General features: G+C 42.3%; 1 protein-coding gene and 1 long non-coding RNA gene across 2 annotated transcripts in view; both read left to right on the top strand.

Annotated features, from left to right (window-relative positions):
* LOC103119633 (uncharacterized) overlaps positions 1 to 23923 on the top strand; it is a 301172-nt gene that overhangs the window by 244091 nt on the left and 33158 nt on the right. The gene's annotated exons all lie outside the window — the stretch shown is intronic.
* LOC103119634 (butyrophilin subfamily 1 member A1-like) lies at positions 907 to 22463 on the top strand. Its single transcript, XM_060196934.1, has 10 exons — positions 907 to 1031; positions 6379 to 6726; positions 11336 to 11614; positions 12373 to 12486; positions 12849 to 12869; positions 14766 to 14786; positions 16935 to 16955; positions 17876 to 17896; positions 19705 to 19731; positions 21934 to 22463. The coding sequence occupies exons 1-10, from the start codon at positions 965 to 967 to the stop codon at positions 22461 to 22463; spliced, it is 1449 nt and encodes a 482-aa protein (XP_060052917.1). The 5' UTR covers positions 907 to 964.

Raw genomic sequence — 23923 nt, 5'->3', positions numbered from 1 at the left:
GAGTGGTGGTGCAGCTAGTTAAGTGCATTTGGCATTAAATACAAGGACCTGTGTAAGGATTCTGGTTCCAGACCCCAGCTCCCCACCTGCAGGGGAGTCGCTTCACAGGTTTTGAAGCAGGTCTGCAAGTGTCTCTCCCCCCTCTGTCTTCTCCTTCTCTCTCCATTTTTCTCTGTCCTATCCAACAATGATGACATCAATAACAAAAACAATGATAACTACAACAACAATAAAAATGGGCAATGAAAAGGGAATATTTGATTGAGGATTCAAGATAAATTAAATGATTAAATCCCCAAAGTCTTTTGTGACAGACAACATTTTGTATTTCTACAGCACAATGTCAACGAAACATAGAAGTGATCACTGTCCATAAGACCTACTAGAATTTTATATATTTTCAAATCAATCAGACATTGCTTATGTGGCTTTATGACATTGTCTTTTATGAATAAACGTATAAGAGCAGCTCAATAAAAATTATAAAAGCCTAATCTTTAAAAGATCTCTTTGTTTTATCCATTCCATTCTATTTGTCTTCAAAGAAACAACAAGATTCTGTTACTATATAACCCATATCAACTACTAGTTTATTATCTTGAAATTTGATCTTTAAAGGATTATGTGGACAGACCTCACCCTGTATAATGTTCGTCACAGACATTGTTTCTGTTTGAGGTTTACGGGAGCCACAGACTTCTTCTTGCATTATAGCCCCAGTGAAATCCACCCAAATTGTTTGTGTGTAATTCCATCCTGGTAGCTGATGTGATGAGTCTGTAGTTGGATGTACCGTGTTTGATAACTGCTCACCCACTGAGGGGATCCTGACTCTGGTCCTGACCAGGCAGCTTTCTCCTCAGGACTCCTGGACCCAAAGCTCCAGGAAGAGTGTGGAGGGAGTGAGCAGCCCCCAGGCCTGTGAGCACCTGACCCTGCACACTGAGAGGAGCCCTGAGCTGAGATGCAGCCCTGGTGCGTGGGCATCAGCACCCTCCTGCTCTCAGCCCTGCTTCCCTGGCCAGGCGCAGGTGAGTGGGAAGGGCTGTCACTGTCTGCTGATGCCAAGGCCCTGCTGGGGGTGGGGGTGGGGGGCTCCTGTTACAGGGGATGGTCCCAGGGCTTTGCCTCTTTTCCTGAAGATTTTAGACTGATTCTCCTTCAGCCTATGCTTTTCTTTCAGCGTTTGAGTCTTGTTACTTAAAATTCTATCTTGGATTTGTAAGTATGAACCAATGCAATGAATGCAAGTCTTGTTTATAACCTCAGAATATCCTGAAAGTAAAGTTCAACTTACTCTGTTTTCAGTCTGCCGAGTGTCCCATGTCCCCTCCTACAGCTGCACTAGGAAAGGCCAGTGTGTGTGCTGCCCACTGCTCTCAGCACCTGGACTCAGCAGCCCTGGGCCCATGTCACCCTGAGAGTCTCAATGCCATCCCTGCTGAGCTAGGAGTTGTGTCCTGTGTCCCTGTCCTGACTTGCTCTTCCTCCCCCTGGAGCTGGACTTGACCTTCAGCTGCTGACCTGCATGTTTTCATTGCATCTCCTTCACTGAGGTCCCCTCACAGCCCCATTTTCAATAGTATCTTCCCACCACATCTTCCACATTCTTGGTTCAGTTTACTCCTGGAGCTGAACTTCCACTGTCTCTCCATCAATCTCATGCAGATTTCCTGCCCTCTATTTGTCAGCACTGCTGGAGTGTTTTACTGAAGCATGTTTAAAAAAAAAGAAAAACAACCCTCGATAATGGTATAATTTTAGCTTTAATTATAAACACTCATTTATTATTTTTAGTTACTCTCTAGTAAAAGTATACATTCCAAATATGGTGAGGGCTATAGTCTCACAAAGGCATATTCCTCTATATATCTCTACCTAGTTTCAGAGCCACTCCTGTGAAATAGTCTGGTGTTTTTGCTGAAACACATACTCCTCTAGGGAGTTCAAGCCCTGGCTTCAAGGATAAAGTTAGCTGGCCACATATTTATTTCTGGTTCGATACACACCCCGCATGTAACGCAAATGGTGGTCATTCAAGCAACTATAGCTGTTTTATTTTGATTTGGGAAATAATCCTTTTTTTAGTTTGTTGGGTAAAAATTTCCTTATGAGTCAATTTGAGAGATGTTTTCAACTTTTCCTTCCTTGGTGATAAATTAATTTGTTCAAAGGTGGTACTCTTAGTTCCATAGCATTCCATTAAGCCAGTGGCACAGACATTGACAGCACTGCTTCTGTATTTTAAGTTGGCAGTGGGGCATTGCTTTGTATTTATGTAACAATAACCCAGCCTCCGCCAACCGCTAAGTGTCCATCCATTTCATTCAATTCAGTCCTGATGAAAACTGTTCAGAGTGCAGACTCACAAGCTGAGGGGGGCTTAGTCTCTTTCAATCTGTTGTTATTTCAGGGCTGACTTCTCTACCTGGCTGACTGTGAACTCTGGAGTCCAATTAACTCCCCTTATTTAAATGTCTGACAGAATTCAGAAAAGTGCTATAATTCTTATTTCAGCTTGATGATAAGGGTTATAATATAGTGACATAAAGGTGAAGAGATAAGGAGAGAAGGATGTAGGGACAGAGGACAGAGTGACCTTCCTTGTGGAAGCCACAGGTACCTCCCTCCTGACACACTGCCATCTTCACCTAGGACAGAGAGACATTGAGGTGGGAGGAGAGTAGAGAGGGAAGGAGAAAGATGGACACCCATGGACCTGCTTCACTGCTCATGAAGCTTCCCCCATGCAGGTAAGGAGTGAGGACTCAAATCCAGGTCCTTGCACATTTTAACCTGTGCACTGCATTGCTATGGAATTTCTTAAAAATTTTTTTTTTATTTATAAAAAGGAGACATTGACAAAACCATAGGATAAGAGGGTACAACTTCCCACAATTCCCACCACCAGACCTTTGTATCCCATCCCCTCCCCTGATAGCTTTCCTATTCTTTAACCCTCTGGGTAATGAACCCAGAATCATTATGAGGTACTGAAGGTGGAAGGTCTGGCTTCTGTAATTGCTTCCCCGCTGAACATGGGTGTTGACAGGTCGATCCATACACCCAGTTGTCTCTTTCTTTCCCTAGTGGGGAAGGGCTCTGGGGACTCAGAGCTCTGGGACACATTGGTAGGGTTGTCTGTCCAGGGAAGTCTGGTTGCATCACGTTAGCATCTGGAACCTGGTGGCTGAAAAGAAAGTTAATATACAAAGCCAAACAAATTGTTGAACAATCATGGACCTAAAGGCTGGAATAGTGTAGGTGAAGTGTTGGGAGGTTCTCCATTTTGTAGATAGCTAGTATGCATATTTTAGTTATATTTCAAAGGGTCTGTGCTATGGGATTTCTATGGAATTTTCCATTTCAGTTCATGGACATGGTAGGCTGACTCATTTTTTTTTTTCACTACGAATCCACTGGCTGACTCACCTGTGTTCATGATTTTAAATTTCTTCACTTCCCAGAGACTGTGGGGTGAAGCAAAAGGTTCAAGTATTCTCTTACATGCTTGTTTATCTGGAGACTATTCTGCCCTCCAGTCACTCTAGAAGCCCCACTTAGAGTCACAGTATAAACTCAAGTCTGGTTCAGGGAAACTGCCCAACAGATGGGAAGAAGGGTTCAGTTAGTGATGCACTGCACTCACATGCCTAAATTTCCTGGTTCAGTCCCTAGCACTGCGTGTTCCAGAATCATGCCCTGGCTTCTCTCCACACACCAGCCTTCTCTCCACTCCCCCACCCGATCTTTTGTGAAATTATATCACATTAAATAAATTAAATGGCTCTTTTTAATAAAAGATAGAAGAAAAAGGCTGCTATAGAATTAGAAAATAAACTTCTATCATTCACAGGTTTCAAAGATTTGAGGACATTTGGGATCAAAGACCTAATGCATACTCCTATCTTTTAAAAAATTTATTTAAAAAAGGAGACATTAACAAAACCGTAGGATAGGAGGGGTACAACACCACACAATTCCCACCACCAGAACTCCATATCCCATCCCCTCCCTTGATAGCTTTCCCATTCTCTATCCCTCTGGGAATATGGACCCAAGGTCATTGTGGGTTGCAGAAGGTGGAAGGTCTGGCTTCTGTAATTGCTTCCCTGCTGAACATGGACGTTGACTCGTTGGTCCATACTTCCAGCCTGCCTCTCTCTTTCCCTAGTAGGATGGGTCTCTAGGGAAGTGCATACTCCTATCTTATACTAACCACAGCCATGAAGCGCAGTAGAAGTCAGTTAGTAACCTGCGAGGTAGCACAGTGGCTGAACTCTGACCTTGCAAAATAGAAGTTCAGAGTTTGATTCCCAGCATGGTGTGTGAGAGAGTGCTGATCTAGCCTCTCTCTCATCACCTTCACTTCTCTCTCTCTCTCTCTCTCTCATGAAAGGAATAGAATGATTATTTTAAAAATAGTGAACAAATCTGGGGCTGGCTGTCCCGGTAGAGCACACACTTAACCAAGCCAGAGGACTCAGTTCTAGGTCCCCTCAAACACAGGAACCCCGTGCAAATGGGAGGCTTCAGGAGCACTGCAGAAATGTTCTTTCATCTGCCTTTCTCAACCTCTCTGTCTCTCTCCTTCTATTGTAAGATATGCAGTAGTTTCTAAGGGTGTTTCTTTTTTAAAAAAAAAATTATTTATTTCCTTTTGTTACCCTTGTTTCATTGTTGTAGTTATTATTATTGTTGTTACTGATGTCGCTCCTGTTGGGTAGGACAGAGAGAAATGGAGAGAGGAGGGGAAGACAGTGAGGGGGAGAGAAAGACAGACACCTGCAGACCTGCTTCACTGCCTGTGAAGTGACCTGCCTGCAGGTGGGGACCCAGAGGCTTGAGCCAGGATCCTTATGATGGTCCTTACGCTTTGTGCCATGTGCACTTAACCCACTGAGCTACCACCTGACTCCAGGGTGTTTCTTTTTTCTTTCTTTCTTTCTTTCTTTCTTCCTTCCTTCCTTTCTTTCTTTCTCTCTTTCTTTCTTTTCTTCCTTCTTTCTTTCTTTTATCCTTTCTCCTTTCTTTCTTTCTTTCTTTCTCTCTTTCTTTCTTTCCTTTTTTTCTTTTCCTGCAGAGTTGTCATTGGGGTTTGGTGCCTGCACTATGAATCCACTGCTCCTGATGGCTATTCCCCCCCCCCCATTTTATTGGATAGGACAGAGAGAAATTGAGAGAGGAGAGGGAGACTAAACAGGGAGAAGGAAAAATGGACATCTGCAGACCTGCTTCACTGCTTGTGAAGCGTCCCCCCTGCATGTGGGGAGCTGGGGGTTGGAACTGGGAGCCTTGTGCTGGTCCTTGTACTTTGTATTATTTGTACTTAACCCAGTGCACCAATAGCAGCCCCCACAAAGGGTGTTTTTAAGTTGGTAGTGGGACACCTTTTTGTCTTTCTTCAACAATAATACAAAGTGCTCACCACTTGGAAAAAAATTGTAACTATGTGATGATGGATGTTTGACAAGAGTTAGAGTGGTGACCATTTTACTGTATATGCAAATATCTAATCATTGTGTTGTGTGCATGAAACTACTACTACATGCCAGTTACAATTAAATAATAAATGAGTTAAGTAGCCCCTAGCCCACTCCCCTCCCCGCCTCAATCCAAGTTACAAAAAGGTCTTCTAGGAGCAGTGGAATAATGTAGGCAAACAGCCCCAGGGAAGCCCTGGCAGCAAAAATAACAGTAATAGCAATACATAAGTTTGATTGATATCCTAAAGAATGATTCTGTGCTTATAATTAAGTATTCAGCCGGCTGGTTATTATTGAAGTATTGTCTGTTGACTCACTATATCTTCATGCTTTGTAGGAGGGAGGGATGGCCAGCATCTGAGGATGAAACCAGGCAGAGTCTTCATGGTTCAGCACTGACACTCAAGAGTTGGGACAGTTTGAATAGTTGAGGAAAATGCAAACATAGCATCTTAATTTTCTAGTTGAACCATCAGTGATGGAATGCATTTTTATGAGATGCATTTTCCTATTTCATGAGAGTGAATAGGAGAAAGAGAGAGGGGGGAGAGAGAGGGAGAGGGAGAGAGAGAAGAGGGATTGAGGCCAGTGCTCTGCTCAGCCTGTGCAGGGTCAGACTCTTCTCCAAGGCTTCAAGCACTCAGGTTCTGTGTTTCACAGTTGAACCCCCTCCCAGGACACAAAGGAGTTTTAGTTAATTACTATGCAGTGCACTCTGGGAATATAGGCTGCCTTTTAAAATGCCGTGCAGTTTACTATTTTGAAATTTAATACACCTACTTAGTGTGTGCTTAACCAGATGTGCTACCACTGGCTCTGATACACATACCTTGAAAAGTTCCTCAGAACACAGTCCTGACAAGAATTTAATTATTTTCTTCATCACCTTCAGGGCAATTCCGTGTGATAGGCCCAGGTCCACCAATCATTGCCTCAGTTGGGAAAGAAGCTGTGCTGCCCTGTCACCTCAGCCCAATGACAGATGCTGAGGACATGCAGGTGACCTGGTACCAGATTCACCCATCAGCTCTGGTGCATCATTATGAAGCTTACCAGGATCAGCTGGACCAGCAGAGCCCAAAGTTCCAAGAGAGAACAGAGTTCATAAAGGAGAACATCACCACAGGGCAGGTGGCCCTGAGGATCTTTCCCATCCTCCCTGCAGACAATGGGCAGTACAGATGCTACTTTGCAAGCTCCACATTTGAAAATGAAGCACAATTCACAGTGTTGGTAACAGGTAAGTTTTTGTAATGGAAAGTCTTAATTTATTTTGAGGGGAGAGCCAGAACATGATTCTTTTTAATATTTATTTATTTATTTATTTTTCTTTTGTTTCCCTTGTTTTTTATTGTTGTTGTAGTTATTATTGTTGTTGTTGATGTCATAGTTAAAGAGGACAGAGAGAAATGGAGGAGGGGAAGACAGAAAGGGGGAGAGAAAGAGAGACACCTACAGGTCTGCTTCACCACCTGTGAAGCGACTCCCTTGTAGGTGGGGAGCCGGGGGCTCAAACTGGGATCCTTGAGTCAGTCCTTGTGCCTTGTGCTCATGCACTTAAACCCCTGCGCTACCGTCTGACTCTCGCAGAACATCATTCTGGTACTTGCTATAGCAGGACTTGAACTCAGGAATTCACACCTGAGAATTTAACAGTTTGTTCATTGTGTCAATTCCTAAGTTACAAGTTTATGGTTTATTTTTTAAAATTCCGTTTTATTTATTTATTTAATAGGGACTGAGCAAAATTAAGAGGGAAGGGGAAAATAGAGAGGAAGAGAAAAAGAGAGACATCTGCAGCCTGATTTACTGAATCTTCTTTCCTCTTGCATGTGGGGACCAGGGCCTTGAACCTGGGTCCATGCACATGGTAATGTGTGTGGCTCTACTGACCAGCAACCTTTTACTTAACTTTCTTTTATTCAGTTTGGGTAGAGACAGAGAGAAGTTTAGAGGAAAGAGGGAGGTAGAGAAAGAGAGACACCTGCAGCACTGTTTCACCTCTCATGAAGCCCTCCCCCACCCCACCCCCCCGCCCAGGTGGGGAATGGGGACTTGACCCTAAGGATTTGAACCTGGGTCCTCACCCACTGTGATATTTGTGCTCAACCAGGTGCACCACCACCTGCCCCCTTAATTCACATTCATAGATTACTCACTGACACAGAGCTCCAACCCTTGACAAGAGAGAAAGAGGGGGGCCAAGTGGTGGTGCACACATTACAGTGTGGAAGGAGACAGGTTCAAGTTCCTGGTCCCCACCTGTAGGGGGAAAGCTTCACCAGTGGTGAAGCAGGGCTGCAGGTGTCTCTCTGTTTCTCTCCCTCTCTATAACCACCTTCCCTCTCAATTTCTGTCTGTGTCTATCCAATAAATAAATAAAGATTTTAAAAAATGATTTAAGAAAAAAGAGTGAAAGAAGAAGGAATGATGTCCCTCTTCAGAAAATACTCTAGGAGACACACAGCATTCCCACCATTTCCCATCACTTCTGAAAGCACCTCCTCAGTGCAGAGCAGGTTGGAGCACAAAGTCTTTACCTGAAAGACAGGCCCACTGTTAACATTGTCTCCTTAGAAACTGCACCAGCTAGCAAGGTGTCTACTAGCCTCAGGCTCCACCTCTATTGAATTGATGTTGGTGACAATGTGAAAGTCAGTCTGTCCACAGACCAGACCAATATGTCAGGGACCCCTTCGCTGCCTGCGGCTGTGCATCTGAGTCACGGGATGGTGAGAACATGCCCAGCCTGCCAGGGAGGCCACACTGAAAAGCGTCACAGAAAGGGGAAATGGGTATTTAGGGAATAGCTAGCAATTTGTCACAGAAACCACTGACTAATATTCTCTTCTAAGTTCTCAGGCTGCACATGCATTGAGAGTATTCTGCTACCCTGTTGGTATGCATGAGATCCCTTCTGTTTCATTTGGTTTAAATCCCCCCTGCTTAACACTATTCTATTTACATAACCACTGCATTCTATTTACATAACCACTGTTAACAAGCACCACCCTCCCTCCAGGGCATTGGTGGTTCAGTGATAGGATTCTCGCCTGCTCCGCCCCCTCCTTGTCACACTCTGATTTTCACCAGTCACTTTTCTCTCCACCCTCTCTATGTCACATCCTGTTTCCACCCTACTTGGCAAGTATATATAAAGATAGCATTGTGAGTTTTAGGGTACTTTAGTTTAGTTTATCTTAGCTTGGTATAGATTGCGCTGTGTCCTGCATGAATAAAGAGATACTGCGTACAACCCAGCCATGAGTCCCTGTTCGTCTGTTTCCCGCCCGTGAAGCCAGCCCGGTGAAAACAACATGAAAACGACACTACCCATATTAAGAATCTCCAGTTAGGGTGCTATGATAGCTCACCTCAGAGTGCATCTGCTTATCCTCATGCTGACCCAGGGTTGAGCCTAGATTCCATAGTCTGGAGGGAGGTTTGGTGCTGTTGTTCTCTTTTATTTAAGTCAATGCCTCTATCCTAGAGCAAAAACTAATGAGATCAATGAGTAATAATATTTTAATACAGAAGCAGTAAAAAGAAAAGAGTACATACAAACATGTTTGGTATGGAGGTATGTTGCTTGATCAATAGACTATGGTTAGTTAGTGTTTTTTGTCTTTCATTTTTTAATACATATAACAAATAGTTATTTATAAGATTATAAGACAGTAGGAGGTATGTCCAACACCACTCACACCACCGAAGTGCTGCATTCCCACTCACTGTGGTAAGTGCTTTTCAACCAGCACTTTTTTTTTTTCAAACTTTGAACTGCTTGTTTTATTTTTTTGTTGAAAACCTTTTTTTTTTATTTAAGAAAGGAGACATTAACAAAACCATAGGATAAGAGGGGTACAGTTCCACACAATTCCCACCACCAGATCTCCATGTCCCATTGCCTCCCCTGATAACTTTCCCATTCTCTATCCCTCTGGGAGTATGGACCCAGGGTCATTGTGGGTTGCAGAGGGTGGAAGGTCTGGCTTCTGTAATTGCTTCCCCGCTGAACATGGACGTTGACTGGTCGATCCATACTCCCAGTCTGTCTCTCTCTTTCCCTGACAGGGTGGGTCTCTGGGGAAGCGGAGCTCCAGTACACATTGGTGGGGTCATCTGTCCGAGGAAGTCTGGCCGGTATTGTGCTGGCATCTGGAACCTGGTGGCTGAAAAGAGAGTTAACATATAAAGCCAAACAAACTGTTGAACAATCATGGACCTAAAGACTGGAATAGTGCAGATGAAGTGTTGGGGGGTATTCCTTGCAGGCTCTTGTGCACTTCTGCTTTCAGGTATATATTTTTCCCTAGTTTATGGGCATGTGTGAACATATGCTCTATCTCAGGGGACCTGGACTATATCTAGGTTTGGAGCCATTATTAGGGAGTGGACCACCTGGAATGGAATTAGAGAATACTATGAAAGGAAAGGTCTCACCTGAGTGATGAAGCTCAGGAAACTTAGCACCAAAAAAGCAAATGACCCCATCCAAAAATAGGCAGAGGATATGAATAAGACGTTCACTTCAGAGGAGATCCAAAAGGCTAACAAACATATGAAAAACTGCTTCAGGTCGCTGATTGTCAGAGAAGTGCAAATAAAGCAACATTGAGATACCACCTCACACCTGTAAGAATGGCATACATCAAAAAGGACAGCAGCAACAAATGTTGGAGAGGCTGTGGGGACAGAGGAACCCTTCTGCACTGCTGGTTGGAATGTAAATTGGTCCAGCTTCTGTGGAGAGCAGTCTGGAGAACTCTCACAAGGCTAGACATGGACCTTCCATATGACCCAGTAACTTCTCTTGTGGGGATATATCCCAAGGACTCCATGACACCCAACCAAAAAGATGTGTGTACTCCTATGTTCATAGCAGCACAATTCATAATATCTAAAACCTGGAAGGAACTCACGTGTCCAACAGCAGATGAGTGGCTGAGAAAGCTGTGGTACATAAACACAATGGAATACTATGCAGCTATTAAGATTAATCTGCACTTTTCTAAATAAAATACACATGATCACAGAATATGAGCTCAGATCTACAGGGATGCAGAGGTCACATAGGCTCTTAAGCTGAATATGGGCCCCAGACCAAATCAAATCGATGTGGCTTACAGTCAACAATATTTATACACCTTTGTCATATTAGGGAGCTACTCTCTTCCCTGATCCAGCTTTCTGGTATTTTTTCCAGCCATGACATCATCTCCCCAGACAATAACTTAGATCCACCTGCATATCAGATTTCAGGCTCAGGGGAAAAACAAAAAAAATTAGTATAGCCACAGGACCTTTGGAATATAACTAAAATATGCCTACTAGCTATCTACAGAACAGAGCCCCCCCCAACAAGAGTTGAAGACATCTGCACTATTCCAGACTTTAGGTTCATGATTAGTCAACAACTTGTTTGGCTTTATATGTTAACTGTTTTTTGGCCACCAGGTTCCAGATGCTAGCATGATGCCAACCAAACTTCCCTGGACAGACAACCTCACCAATGTGTCCTGGAGTTCTGCTCCCAGAACCCCACCCCACTAGGGAAAGAGAGAGAGAGGCTGGGAGTATGGATTGACCTGTCAATCCCATGTTCAGCAGGGAAGCAATTATAGATGTCAGACCTTCCACTCTCTGCACCCCATAATGACCTTGGGTCCATACACCCAGAAGGTTAAAGAATAGGAAAATTATCAAGTTAGGGGATGGAATACAGAGTTCTAGTGGTACAAATTGTGTGAAGTTGTACCTCTCTTATCCTAAACAAGCTGACAGTCAAAGTAAAATGGCAATAAACCTCTTGAAGAACCTACTTTTTCAGTCCCGTTTCTGCTTCCTAGCCTCAGGCAGAGCTCCACAGATTCACATAGAATCTGGAGGCACTGGGGAGATGAAGCTGACCTGCACATCTCCAGACTGGTACCCAGAGCCTGAGGTGCAATGGAGGGACCTGCAAGGTCGGCGTTTGACACCAGCCTCTGAGACCAAGACAGCAGCAGAAAATGGTCTGTTTCATGTGGAAACATCTGTCACTGTAGATACCAGGTCAAGAGATGTGTCCTGTGTCATAAGGAACCCAGTCCTCACCGAGGAGAAGGAAGCACACGTTTCTGTGGCAGGTCAGTGCCTTCCAGTGTGAGAATCCTGAGAGATCTCTGCTGAGCAAGGATGGGACAGCATCCAACACCTGAGGGTGAGGGGCCTGGAGGATGCTCTACCCCACCCACTGTAATTGTTATTGTAGAGCTTGTGGAAAATTCATCTTTTGTCTTTTTATGTTTTTCTGAGACTGACAGAACATGTCAATACCTTATTTCACTGTCAGGTTAACATGGTTGTACAAAGGATGTTAAGTATTTTAAGAAGTCTGTTAAAATGACTTCTAAACGTCTTTTATTCCTGCTGCCTGGGTAAATCATTCATTTGAACAAGCTGTTGTTGTCTTCTAAATGTCAAGTTAGACCACTGCTTAGTCCTACCTACCAGTTTTGTGGTCTAGACTTTGTGGCTGTGACTTTGAAACTCATTTTGCTGATTGCCCATACCTCATAGTCTCTCATAGAATATTATTATTCTGCCTGATGCTTGCTTGTCAGGTTCACATACATGTATGTGGAAGGTAATTCAATAGGACAGTGACAAACTTTTATTGAGGAAACTGACAAGGGAGGGAATAGAATAGGATCTAAGGAAATACTTGGGAACACCAGCCTTTCCAGGGCTCCTGGATTTCTGTGAATTGCAAGGAGGGAGGCTGAGGCTTAGAATTTCTTTTCTGCTCACATGCCTCTGCAGAGAAAACCCTTGGGGCTTGTTCCCAGGTGTCAGGTCACTGATATCAAGCTCAACCTCAAATAAGATAATTCCTGTGTTTCAGATACCGTGTTCCCCAGGATCTGGCCCTGGATAGTGGAATTTGTTGTGTCTCTGTGTCTCGTGGCTGTTGGTACAGCCTTCGGTGTTCTCTTTGTTCAAACTAGAAGAAAATTAGGTATGTCTGGGTGATATCAATCCTTGCCCACATGATAAAAGCTAATAGCTTTCACCATAGAGGTACCTCACAGATTATCTGTGATGCGTGCACTGAATGCTGAAATACTTCAGTCTATTGATTTGGAGTCTGACATTTAGGTTAAGCCTCCCAACATAACATCCCTGCCTTATTGGGTTGTCTCTAGATTGGGATCTGTGTTAGGGAGCAGAGTCATTTCAGAACTCCTCCATACCAGCAGGGCATCTCTGGGAACCTGTGTTGTCTCACAACATCAATAGAGCATCTCTTGTGAGATGAGCAGCAGCTCAGTCAGAGCCTGAATTCCTAATAATTAACTCATCTTTTTTCTTTATTTTCAGATACACTTCCAAGAGATTATGGTGAGTTGTATAAGATCTGAGAATCTCACTTTCTCAATCTGAGATTAAGGATCCACATTTCAGTTTTGCTTCATACCCATGGATCCAGTAGAAAAGACTACAGACACTTTGTATGTTTTAATGTTGTCATAGAACTATCCATCTATGTTTTATAGAGACTAAGATGAGAACTGAATGAGAGCTAGTAGCTTCCCACTTCTTGAACATGTGCACAGTTCTAGAAATCCCCTCAGGAATATCTGTGTTCTGTCAGTGTCAGAGATCTGGGCACTCACTCCATAGGATTCTGCTCAGTGAAGAAGTTAAGGACTCAAGTGATCTTTCTTCTCAAATGGGAGCATAATCAGAATCACCTGGAGAGTTTGTCACTCCACAGAGTTTGTCACTGGTCCAGTTGTTCAAAGCTAACCAAACATGGCCACTCCTACAGTTGGCCTTCTTCATGCAGTTGGGGTCTCAGATATGCACATGACTTCTCTAAACATCTGCAGGGGGCCAAATTCTTATCTTTATTTTAGAGGGTAGGGGGAGCACAAGGAGAGGGAGAGAGAAAGGGAATAGAGAGGCTGAACACAGACAGGAGAAGAAAAGTTATAGCACCCCACCTCCATCTACAGAGCTCCCCAAGTGCCATCCTTTGCTCCCAGGTGGAATTAGAGCATCTCACATGAGGCTACAGGCTCAGCCTGATGAACTGTCACCTGACCCTCATATAGTCTGTTTCAAGGGTTTTAAATATTTCTCTCTCTTTCTTTCTTTATTCCTTTCTTTTTTTTTTTTTTTTTTTTTGCCTTCTGGGTTATTACTGCTCGTGGAGGCCATTTTTCCCCATTTTGTTGCCTTGTTGTCCTTATTGTTATTGTTTACATTGATGTTATTGTTTTTGGACCAGACAGAAATCAAATTGAGAGAGGAAAAGAGACAGACAGACAGAGAGAGAGACAGACAGACAGACAGAGAGACACCTACAGACCTGCTTCACACAGGTCCTTGAGCTTCACCCCATCTGCACTTAACTCCCTGTGCTACCAACAAACCCCCGGGTTTTGAATATTTCTACTGGATTAGCACTTTAACTACAATATGCATAGACTTTCCCCACACACAATATATACACTTTAATACTTTTCAATCTATTGTTTTAGCTTTGATTATGATTCTGAATGTTCAACAGTGTTTATTATAAGAAGTATTTTTTCTAGTATAGTTTCCCCCTATGCCTTTGCACTTACGTATCTTCAGTTCCAGGATCTTTTACTGCTTTTACAATTTCCTGGTCAGTTCTGATGAATTGTGGGAGCCTGGTGAGCCCTCACCAGTTCAGAGTAGAATCTGAATGTTCTCTGTCCCACAGCCACGCACCCCCTCATACCCTTGACAGATGCTACACATCACTCTCCAGGGTATTGACTGGTGTTGATTTTATAGTAAAGTCATCTCTCAATTAAGAGTTCAATGTAAAGTATCTATCTTAACAATGTCCTGGGTCTTTATGTCTGGGCCATGAATGCTCCTTAGAGGGTTCCAGAAACTCCACTTTGTCTTTAGACTCCCCAGCCCTGACTACAGTCTCATTGATCCTGCTCCTGATTCTCGGTGCTCTGTGCCTATGGAGAATTGGATGTATCATCTTGGATCATCACATGAGCTCCAGACAATCAGCAGAAGGGTCTTTAGGCTGACTTTGTCCTTGAGGTGATGACACTCCAGCTAGTGGAGTTTACTTGGAGACTCTTATGCCACCCAGGTGAATTCTGCAAGAAACTTACCTCCTTTATTATCACTATCATCCCTTATGTTCACCTCATTGGGTAAATCTGATCAAGAAAAGCTTTAATGAGTTGACCAAGACCACTTCTTTGCTAATTGTAGATTTATCTTTATTGTTTTTCACAGATCTTGCACAGAAAGAAAATGGTGAGTCATAACTATTTTGGATGCCTAATGTCATTGAATGGAATGTTTAACATACTAAAATATATTAACAATTCACAGAAAAATGATATTCAGGCCCACAGAGAGAGCTCTCCAGGCAGACTTCTTGAAATGCTGTGAGGGACTCAGGTCAGAGCCCTGGCAGCACAGGGGAGGTCCTGTGGCAAGTAAGAAAGCTTCTGTTGGTTTCCCCTCTGTCCATCTCACTCTTCCTTCTCTCTCTGTCCTCTAATATGAGTGAAAAATTGACTAGAACCTAGTGGGGGTTATATTGTTATATGGGAAACTGGGGAATGTTATGCATGTACAAACTATTGTACTTACTGTTGAATGTAAAACATTAATTCCCAATAAAAAGAAAAAATATAATATATATATTTATATAAAATTGACTAGAATGTGAATTCTAACATATGCACGGCCAACTACCACACATTAACAATAGATCACTTTTCCTTTTCTTTTTGTCGTCTTTGGCACTGTGCTTGCAGCTCCCACTGTATTTGGCTGACAATTCTTATTTATTGAACTTCCTGCTTTTTATTACCTGTTTTTTTTTTCTTACCTAAAAACTGGTTCAGAGGGTATTGGTTGATATGGCCCCATCTTGGCCCCCTAATCAAGCATCCCAGCATTATAGATTTCATGGTGCTCTCTCGTGGCCAAAGATGATACATTAATTAAGGGTGACAGGAAAACAATGTTTTAAGTCACCCCTTTCCATCCAATGTTTAAGAAAAAGATTAGAGTATTAAATGGGCATGTTTACATATTCTGCTACATTTTCTTCTATTTTATTTTATTAGTGATTTACAAAATAACAGGGGTATAATTCCATGTTATTCCCACCACCAGAGTTCTGTGTCCCCATTGTCTCCATTGGAAACTGCAATGATTCTCTGAGGGTACAGATAAGAGTTGACTATTATTTCCATAACTATCTGTCAGTCTATAAATATATATTCTTAAATAGGCAACTTAAAGCGAAGCTTTAATAATGAAAATATCTGCATAAGAAAGAATGTCAATATAACTGGATTTGAGATTCTGCTGTTTCTGTTTTCATCTCTTGTTCTATCTTCTGATAGCTTCTCTGAATTTTGTTGGGTCATTTCCCTAAAACTTCTCCAGCTTGCAAACAGAACTCTATTCTGAAACAAGAGGAACTGGACAGTCACAGATCTAAATGCCCAACTAAGAGCCATCAGGACACCAGGAAAGGCACCTGGTGCTGCTGAAATGTGGGACATAACCTGCTCCCAGTCACGGGCTCCACTAATTTATTGCTCATAGCATCACTTTTTTTTTTAAATCGATTACCATCGTTCAGAATGGGAAGATAAACCTGTGTAAAAGACACTTGGAAGGCTTTGTCCACCTCACTGAAGACTAGAGGATCCTTCTAACAAACCAGGATCCCTTATATTTTGAATCCTTGACTATGCTACACATCAGTTTCCAGAGAATCACGTTAGATCTGTATTATCTTAAATTTAAACACTCTATAAAGTGTTTCAGGGGAAGCTTCTCTCTTTCCGCGCCCAGGATATATTCTTGGTGTTTGCAGCATTGGCTGATAATTGTCAGTTACTCCTGATTCTTAAACCACATTTTCTAAATAAAATCTCACTGCCCCTTCTCCAGACACTTGGGAAAAATACACTGTAAATAACTCTGAATGCATTGTCTTTCTATTAGTTTTCTGACTCTGTGTTACTTATTGAAGCTGTGTTGATTTATAGAGTTGGGGTCAAGAGGGTACATTCCATGATATACCCAATAGAGTTGTCAGCACATCTCAGACTTCACCTGACCCACATTATTTCTGGAACACCCTATAGAGAGCTCTATACATCAACAGAAGGACTTGCAGGAGTAGACTCTGCCTTTGAGGTGATGACTTTCCATTGAGTTTATTGGGAGGTTCTGACAAGTCATCAGCTGAATCAGTGAGCATGAAATCCTGGTCTCTTTGTTCAACAACAACCCTCATTGACATCTACTTGGTTCATAGTTTATTAAGTGGGAACTTCAAAGATTCGAGTCAAGAGTAATTTTTATAAATTCTGTCAGATAAACCTTTGTAACAGTAGCTTTGTGTTCATTATTTACCTTTCTTTTTTATTACAGTGGAATTGAATGAAGACATTCGTGAGTAGTATTTATTTTCACTCTAAAGGCACAAATAGCAGAGAAAAGTATGCTTGGTCAAGTAAAGTATTTTCATTATTCAATACACAGTGGAAGATCAATCTTTGAATTTTGCATATGAATATTCTTTTAAAAATGTTATATAAAATGAAATGTTATATAACTTGTACTATTTTGAAATATATATTATCTGGGCATTTTTTTTTTTTTTTTGGTTTAATAGTAACGCTATGGTATGTTGGAAAAATTTCTTGCTTGAAATTACTGAAAGTTTTCATATAGACTCTTATGTTAATTTTAGTACTATTTAGAATGTTTATGTATTTCTACATACTTCCTACCTGTTTATGAGACAGAAATCAGCATATCAATAGAGACTTTTATCTTTTTCTTCAGTGCTCTGTTATTAGGTGCTAATCAGTGGAAATGTACTTTATATATGAGATGCTAAATACATACTTCAGCCACTGCTGTTGGCCTTCTCCATGCTGTGTGGGGACTCTTACATGCTCAAGACTACTCTGAACACCATTGCTGAATAATGTTCTTTACTTTTTTTTAAGAGAGAGAGAGGGAGTACAGAGAGAAGAAAAAGGGAAGAAAGACAAAAAGAGAACAGCCACCCCCAGCACCACTCCTCCATCCATGCAGCTCCCCAGGTTCCATCCATGCTCCCAGGAAGTCCTGGACTGGTCACCAGGGCATTTCCCACAGGAAGGCACAGGCTTTGCCTGATGAGCTGTCTTCTGACCTCCACACTGGCTGTCTCAAGGATTCTGAATATTTGTGCAGGATCAGCATTCTAATTATGTCATCCATAGACAGTATATGTATATCAAAGATTTTTCCATCTATATTTTTGAGTTTTTAGATTTATCTTTATTATTGTTCATGGTGTCTTATTTTCTTTGTATCTTTAGGCCATTTAGTGAAAGAAAATGGTGAGTCATATCTATTTCTACTTTATAGAATTGCTGTATCATTGAATAGTAGACTTAATGTACTAAATATATTAACAATTCACATAAAAAGATATTCAGGACCAGAGTAACAGCTCTCCAGTTGGTTTCCTGCATTGGTGAGGGACTCAGGTCTGAGCCCTGGCCACACAGGGAGGGGCTGTGGCAAGTGAAGAAGCCTCTGTGCTATGAGGTTTTCTTTTATGTCTGCCTCACTCTTTCTTTCTCTGTGTGTCCTTCTAGCTGAATGAAAAAATGGATTCACAAATTTAAAAAGACAATTTCCACATTTTAAAAATAATCAATTTTCTTTCTTCTTTTTCCTCTTTCTCTCTTGTTTTTTCTTCTGGTGGTGAAATAGCTACAAGATTCAGCTGCTATGAGTAGATTTCCTGTTCCTTCAATTTCAGTTAGAATGAGACAGAGCGAGGAAGTGACAGAAAGAGAAAGAAAGAGTCTTAAAGAAAAAAAATCAGAGCACTGACCTTTTGCAGCCTCCTCTGGGTGCTGTGTGTGGTGCTCTCCTGTTTCACTGGGCTGGTCCAGGTTCTCACATGAGGAAAGTGTGTGCTCTCCTTATCAGCTATCCACTAACCCAATGGATGTTCAATCTTTCTTTATTAGTTTGTTTATTTATTTATTTATTTATTGCCACCAGGGATATAGCTGGATCTCAGGGCTGGCACTATGAATCCAAATATTCTAGAGTTCATTTGTTTTTTTTAATTTTTTTATCTCTATTTTATCAGGTGGGACACAGACAAATTGGGAAGGGGAGATAGGAATGGAGAGAGAGAGAAAGAGGCACTTGCAGACATCGTTCTTCACAAGTAATGAATGAGGTCTCAAACCTGGGTCCCGGCACATGGTAACATGTATTTTGTAGTAAATAAATGGCTTTTATGATTAAAACAATGTAAACATCTTTGCCAGAAGCAGCTTCAGGAGTGCGGGTGCTGCCCTGTGTCTGTGCTCAGGAGCACAGGGCTCCCAGCATGGAGCCACACTGACAGGCTGTTTGTGATGCCCTTGGAGTGACACACTGGCTCATGCTGCTCACACTGTCCCCAGAGCAGAAGAAAACCTCTCAGGACAAACTAGACTTTGCACAGACATTTCCCTGGTGAGATGACAGAGACTGAACTCAGGCATGTTGTGGTGGAGACTGAAGCAGGACAGCAGTTGCTGAAAAGCAGGCAGAGAGCTGCTGTGAGAACAGGAAGCAGCAGCCTGTCCCTGACAGCCCTGCAGTGTGTCTGCACAGGCTGCTGCTGCCCCAGCTCAGTGTCTGGGCCACGTGGTCCTCTCAGCCTGTGAGCCTTACATTACAGTATCTGAAACAGATACTCTCTGATAAACTAGAGAATTCTGATATCCAATTTCTTAAGAGTAAAAATATAAATATTTTTATCTTTTTCTTTTCTTCTTTTCTTTTTAATTTTTTTCTTTCTTTTCTTTTTTAGCTACCCTCATAGGGCAACTTGGTAAGTCTTTTTTTAATTAATTAATTTATTTTTATTTATTTATTTTTTTGGTAAGTCTTGTCTTTCACCCTCATGATACTAATTTGGAATCACAGCCAGTGTCCCCTCAGAACACTGACCTACCTCTCTCTCTCTCTTCCTCTCTCTCTCTCTCTCTCTCTGGCTGGTTGCAGCCCGAAGAAAAGCCCTGGGAGAGGAAGGTAAGTGAAGTCTGAATTCTCCACTTCAATGCCACATGTCATTACTCACAAAGCCAATGCCTTGCTAGTAAGTCAGCTAACCATGAATATTCCTTTCTGTCTGTAGGACTGAAAAATCTCCGGAGTTATGCAGGTAAATTTCAATTTTTATAAGGTGTATGAAGTGTGACTTATGATTACAAGTTAAACTTTCTTCAAGTCTTTTGTAGAATGGTTTGGCCCAAGTAATATATATGTATTTTGAACTCTGACAATCATTTTAGTTGATATATGTGCACCTTGAATTCAATAAGCACTAAGGCACTAAATATAAAAAATTTGTTTCAGAATAAAACTCCTTTAAATGAATGTGAAAGGCTTGCAACTCAGTAATAAAATTGAGTCATTTGTCTAAAATATTATTGTAGGCCAGTGGGAAACAAGCCATCACTGCATCCTTTTTAAATACCCATTATTGGGGAATGTAGGTTTAGAAGGCAGTCTGTGTGGATCACCTGGTTGGATGCAGTTTGCTAAGTGCAGTGAGCCTGGTTGAAGTTTCTAGTCCCCTACTTCCAGGGCAAGTAGTGTTGCAGGTGCCACTTTTCTCTCCCTCTCTACCTCATTCTTCCCTCTCAATTCCTTTCTCTCAAAAAAAAAAAAAGTTTGTTGGCAGTGGTGAATTAATAGTGGAGACACTGATTCCCAGCAATAACCCTGTGGCAATAAAAATGAAAGGAGGAATGAAAGAAAAAACTAAAGAGAGAAAGGAAGGAAGGAAGGAAGGAAGAAGGAAAGCAGGAAAGAAGGAAGGAAGGAAGGAAGGAAGGAAGGAAGGAAGGAAGGAAGGAAGGAAGGAAGGAACTGTCCTTGCCACAAAGGTACAGTTTCACATCCCCAAAGCTGGGAGCACACCTCCCCATCCACCAGGCTATTCTTCTTGCACCTTGAGACTCAAGGTCCCACGCTAGACCCCCTCGATTCCCTTTAAAGTTTTTTTTTAAATCACCCCTTTATCATGAGTCTATAAAAATAATTCCACATTCACAGATACCAGTGCTCCAGAAACAAAAAGAACGATAAGATATGAGATTGCTTTTCATTTTCTCCCGCTCACACTCAATTTTCTCCCAGCCCTCTGTGTAACCTTCAGCCTGCACATATGCTGTAAAGTCTCCATCCAGGAGAAGACAGATTCAAATAGCAGCAAACACTTGATCTAATTGTGTTTGCTACCTTATTTCTCTTTTTCTGCAGTCAAAACTCTATGAGGTATTGTTAATAGTCCTCCACAGCTGTAGGGGGGAAGCTTCATAAGTGGTAAAATATCCCAGTCTGTTCATCCTCCACCTGCTTAGAGAAAGGGCAGAATCCCCAGTGGTCTCAGGGCCTCAGTGACCCCGCCCTCTTCCCCTGGGCTTCCCTGGTCCCGCCCCTTCCCCTCCTCCTCTCCTCTGGCTGCACTGGACACTGTCCTCTCCTGGAGCATCTGGGGTGCTTCAGCCTCTGTGCCTGCAGGTGGGGCTCCCCTGGCCTCACTGCCCTCTGCTCTGCTTTCAAGGCAGGCACAACGGATTTAAAGTTCCTGTTAAAATTTTTAGCAGTCATTTTATTAATGTCACAGGAGTCAGAGGCAGAAAGAGAGAGTTAAATGTTATAAGACTAGGATGTTTGTTGAGGCCTTTCAGGAGCTTGTGGTGACATGTCATTCTCCCCTCATCAGTGTTTCCTCTGGACCCTCTGGGTTTGTCCTTTACACAGATGAATTAGTTTAGCAATTTCGCCAAAAACCTTGTTTAGATATAGGATGGAATATTCTTTGGGTAGGGATGTAGGATGGTAATTTCTTTGATCTCTTTGAGTTTTTGAAAAGTACCCAGAAGCTCTCAGGTTTTCCTTCCTTCCTTATTCCTTCCTCCCTCCCTCCCTTCCTTCCTTCTCTCCTTCCTTTCTCTATTTTTTTCTTCCTGAGGGAGGGTGTCACACACAAAATTTCACTGCTCTCAGAAACCAGTTTTTGTTTGTTTGTAATTCAGACACTCAGGGAGAAATGGAGAGAGGTGAAGCCCCCCAGCTCCTGCTTTTCCTTTTAACACAGCACCTTCCCAGTGGGGCTGGAGCTGGTGCTTGGGATAAGTGCCTGGTAAGGCATCTCCTTACCCAGTGAGTTCTCTCTCTCTCTCTCTCTCTCTCTCTCTTTCTCTCTCTCTCATCTTTGAATTTTTTCTCACCCCTGTTTTCACTCACCTTACAGAGGCTATATGAAATGTCATGTAAGTAAGACCTTTACCTAAAGCCTCTGAAGTAGGAATTATCTTCAGTCTTACAATTAATTGATCTAATCTTCTTCCTGCAGAAGACATAACACTGGATGAGAGAACTGCTCATCCTCATCTAGAAATAAGAGAGAACAGAAAATATGTGAGGGCTACTGCGGAAAAACGAGATGTTCCTGACAATCCTGAGCGGTTTGACACTCACATGGCTGTTCTGGGGATGAACCGCTTCTCGGCTGGTGACCATTACTGGGAGGTGGATGTGGGTTGGAAAGACAGGTGGGAAATAGGACTGTGTGTGCACTCAGTTACACGGAAAGGAGAAATCTCTGTTTGTCCTGAAAATGGGTTCTGGGCACTTTCCCTGGAGAACAATGAGTACAAGGCACTTTCCACACCCACTTCCATTCTCAGTATCCCAGATCCCCTCATGGCAGTGGGTATTTTTCTGCAGTATGAGAAAGGACTGATCTCTTTCTACAATGTGCCAGATTGTAGCTTTCTTTATACTTTCAAAACCACTTTCAACAAACCTCTGAAGCCTTATTTCTACCCTGGCCCTGTTAGTACCGAAAACATGGGGGCCCTCATTATTCCCAAGTGTCAGTGAGAGATCTTGTCATCTCTGTGGGGACACAGCTGAGACACCACAGGGTGTCCTCAGGGGCCATGAGAACATCAGACACCCCACCCAGGAGGCTGCAGTCAGGGGAGCCAGGATCTGCCTCAGGCCCAGACTCCTCCAGCCTTTGGGGAAACTCAGAGTGACCCCTTGCACTGTCCCCTCTGTGCTGTCCTCATCCACACCCCAACTCCCAGAATGAAATTTCCTTACTGCTTTGACTTTAGAAAAAATGAAAATTTCTCCATACAAATCCTTCTGGGATATAAAGTTGACATTCTGAAAAAACTTAGCTACTTTCCTCAAAATGTCATTTAAAAGCTGGGCGATGGAGACACTCCGCCACCCTCTCCATCCAATACCGTCCCTCCCCCTACCACACACACACACACACAATCAGTTGAGTCCACAGGCTACAATTGCCAGTGACCTGGGTTCAAGTCCCTGATCTCCACCCAACTCATCTCCATCCAAAAAAATAAACACACACACACACACACACACACACACACACACACACACACACACACACACACACATTTAAATTTAAAAAAGGACACAGTTTGACTTTACTCAGCAGGCATCTTGCCAAATGGACTCTATGTTTCTGGCTCACAAAAAGCTGTGGCCTCTTTAAGGGCAGAGAGCACAGGCTGTTCATGTCTGTGCCTCTGTGTTAAAAACAGCTCCTTGTGTTCTGACATTATACTTGTTAACTCAGTAAAATTGAATTCATTCATTAACCAGACTGACTGATACTTTGAAAGACCCACACTTTCACTCAGCCTCTCTCACTGTACCTGGTCTTATTCTCAGGGCCTGTGAGTCTCCTGTCTCAATCAGATGGCTCTGAGCTTCAACACAATCTTACAATAGAATATTACTTAACAAGAAAAATGAGTGTATTAAACATGGAAATGTTGTATATATGTATGCATTTATATATTACCATATGTGTTATATGCCATTATATATACTCATAAATGAATTGTTTTCAGAGATGTGATATTGAACTGAAAAAATGGACATAGGAATACAACTGGGAGTCGTCACAGTGGGCAAAGCTTTGAACTCTAAAGCGTGAGGTCTTGATTTTAATTCCCAGTATCACATATGCCAGAGCTCTCCCTCTTCCTATTTCTCCCTCCTCCTCTTTCATAAATAAGTAAAAATACCTTGTGATGTTTCAATTACATATGAAATTGTTTAAGTTGAAAAAAAGTTAAATTTTCAAATTAAAAAATTCATTGAAGTGGGGTGGGCTTTTAATGAAAGAGCAGAAGATACCTTTCTTCTTATTTTGTATTTCTGCATTTAATAATTTTTACATTTTTATTTATGAGAAACATGGGGGAAGGTGAGAAAGAGAGTTGCCATGAGAGCTTTTAAGAGATTCAAAGCATCACACCAGCACAGGCAATGCCTGGGGTCAGGCTGAGGCCCTCACA

The sequence above is a fragment of the Erinaceus europaeus genome, chromosome 9 (genome assembly GCF_950295315.1).
Source record: "Erinaceus europaeus chromosome 9, mEriEur2.1, whole genome shotgun sequence".
NCBI classification, from domain to species: Eukaryota; Metazoa; Chordata; class Mammalia; order Eulipotyphla; family Erinaceidae; genus Erinaceus; species Erinaceus europaeus.
Note: the sequence above shows the minus strand (reverse complement) of the source record. Positions and strands in the feature narration are given on the sequence as shown.

Bases quoted from the DNA above. Each gene is read 5' to 3' on its own strand.
- LOC103119634 (XM_060196934.1), top strand. From the start codon at position 965: ATGCAGCCCTGGTGCGTGGGCATCAGCACCCTCCTGCTCTCAGCCCTG. The intron at 12,487-12,848 runs GTATGTCTGGGT...CTTTATTTTCAG, and splicing joins TCAAACTAGAAGAAAATTAG to ATACACTTCCAAGAGATTAT. The intron at 12,870-14,765 runs GTGAGTTGTATA...TGTTTTTCACAG, and splicing joins TACACTTCCAAGAGATTATG to ATCTTGCACAGAAAGAAAAT.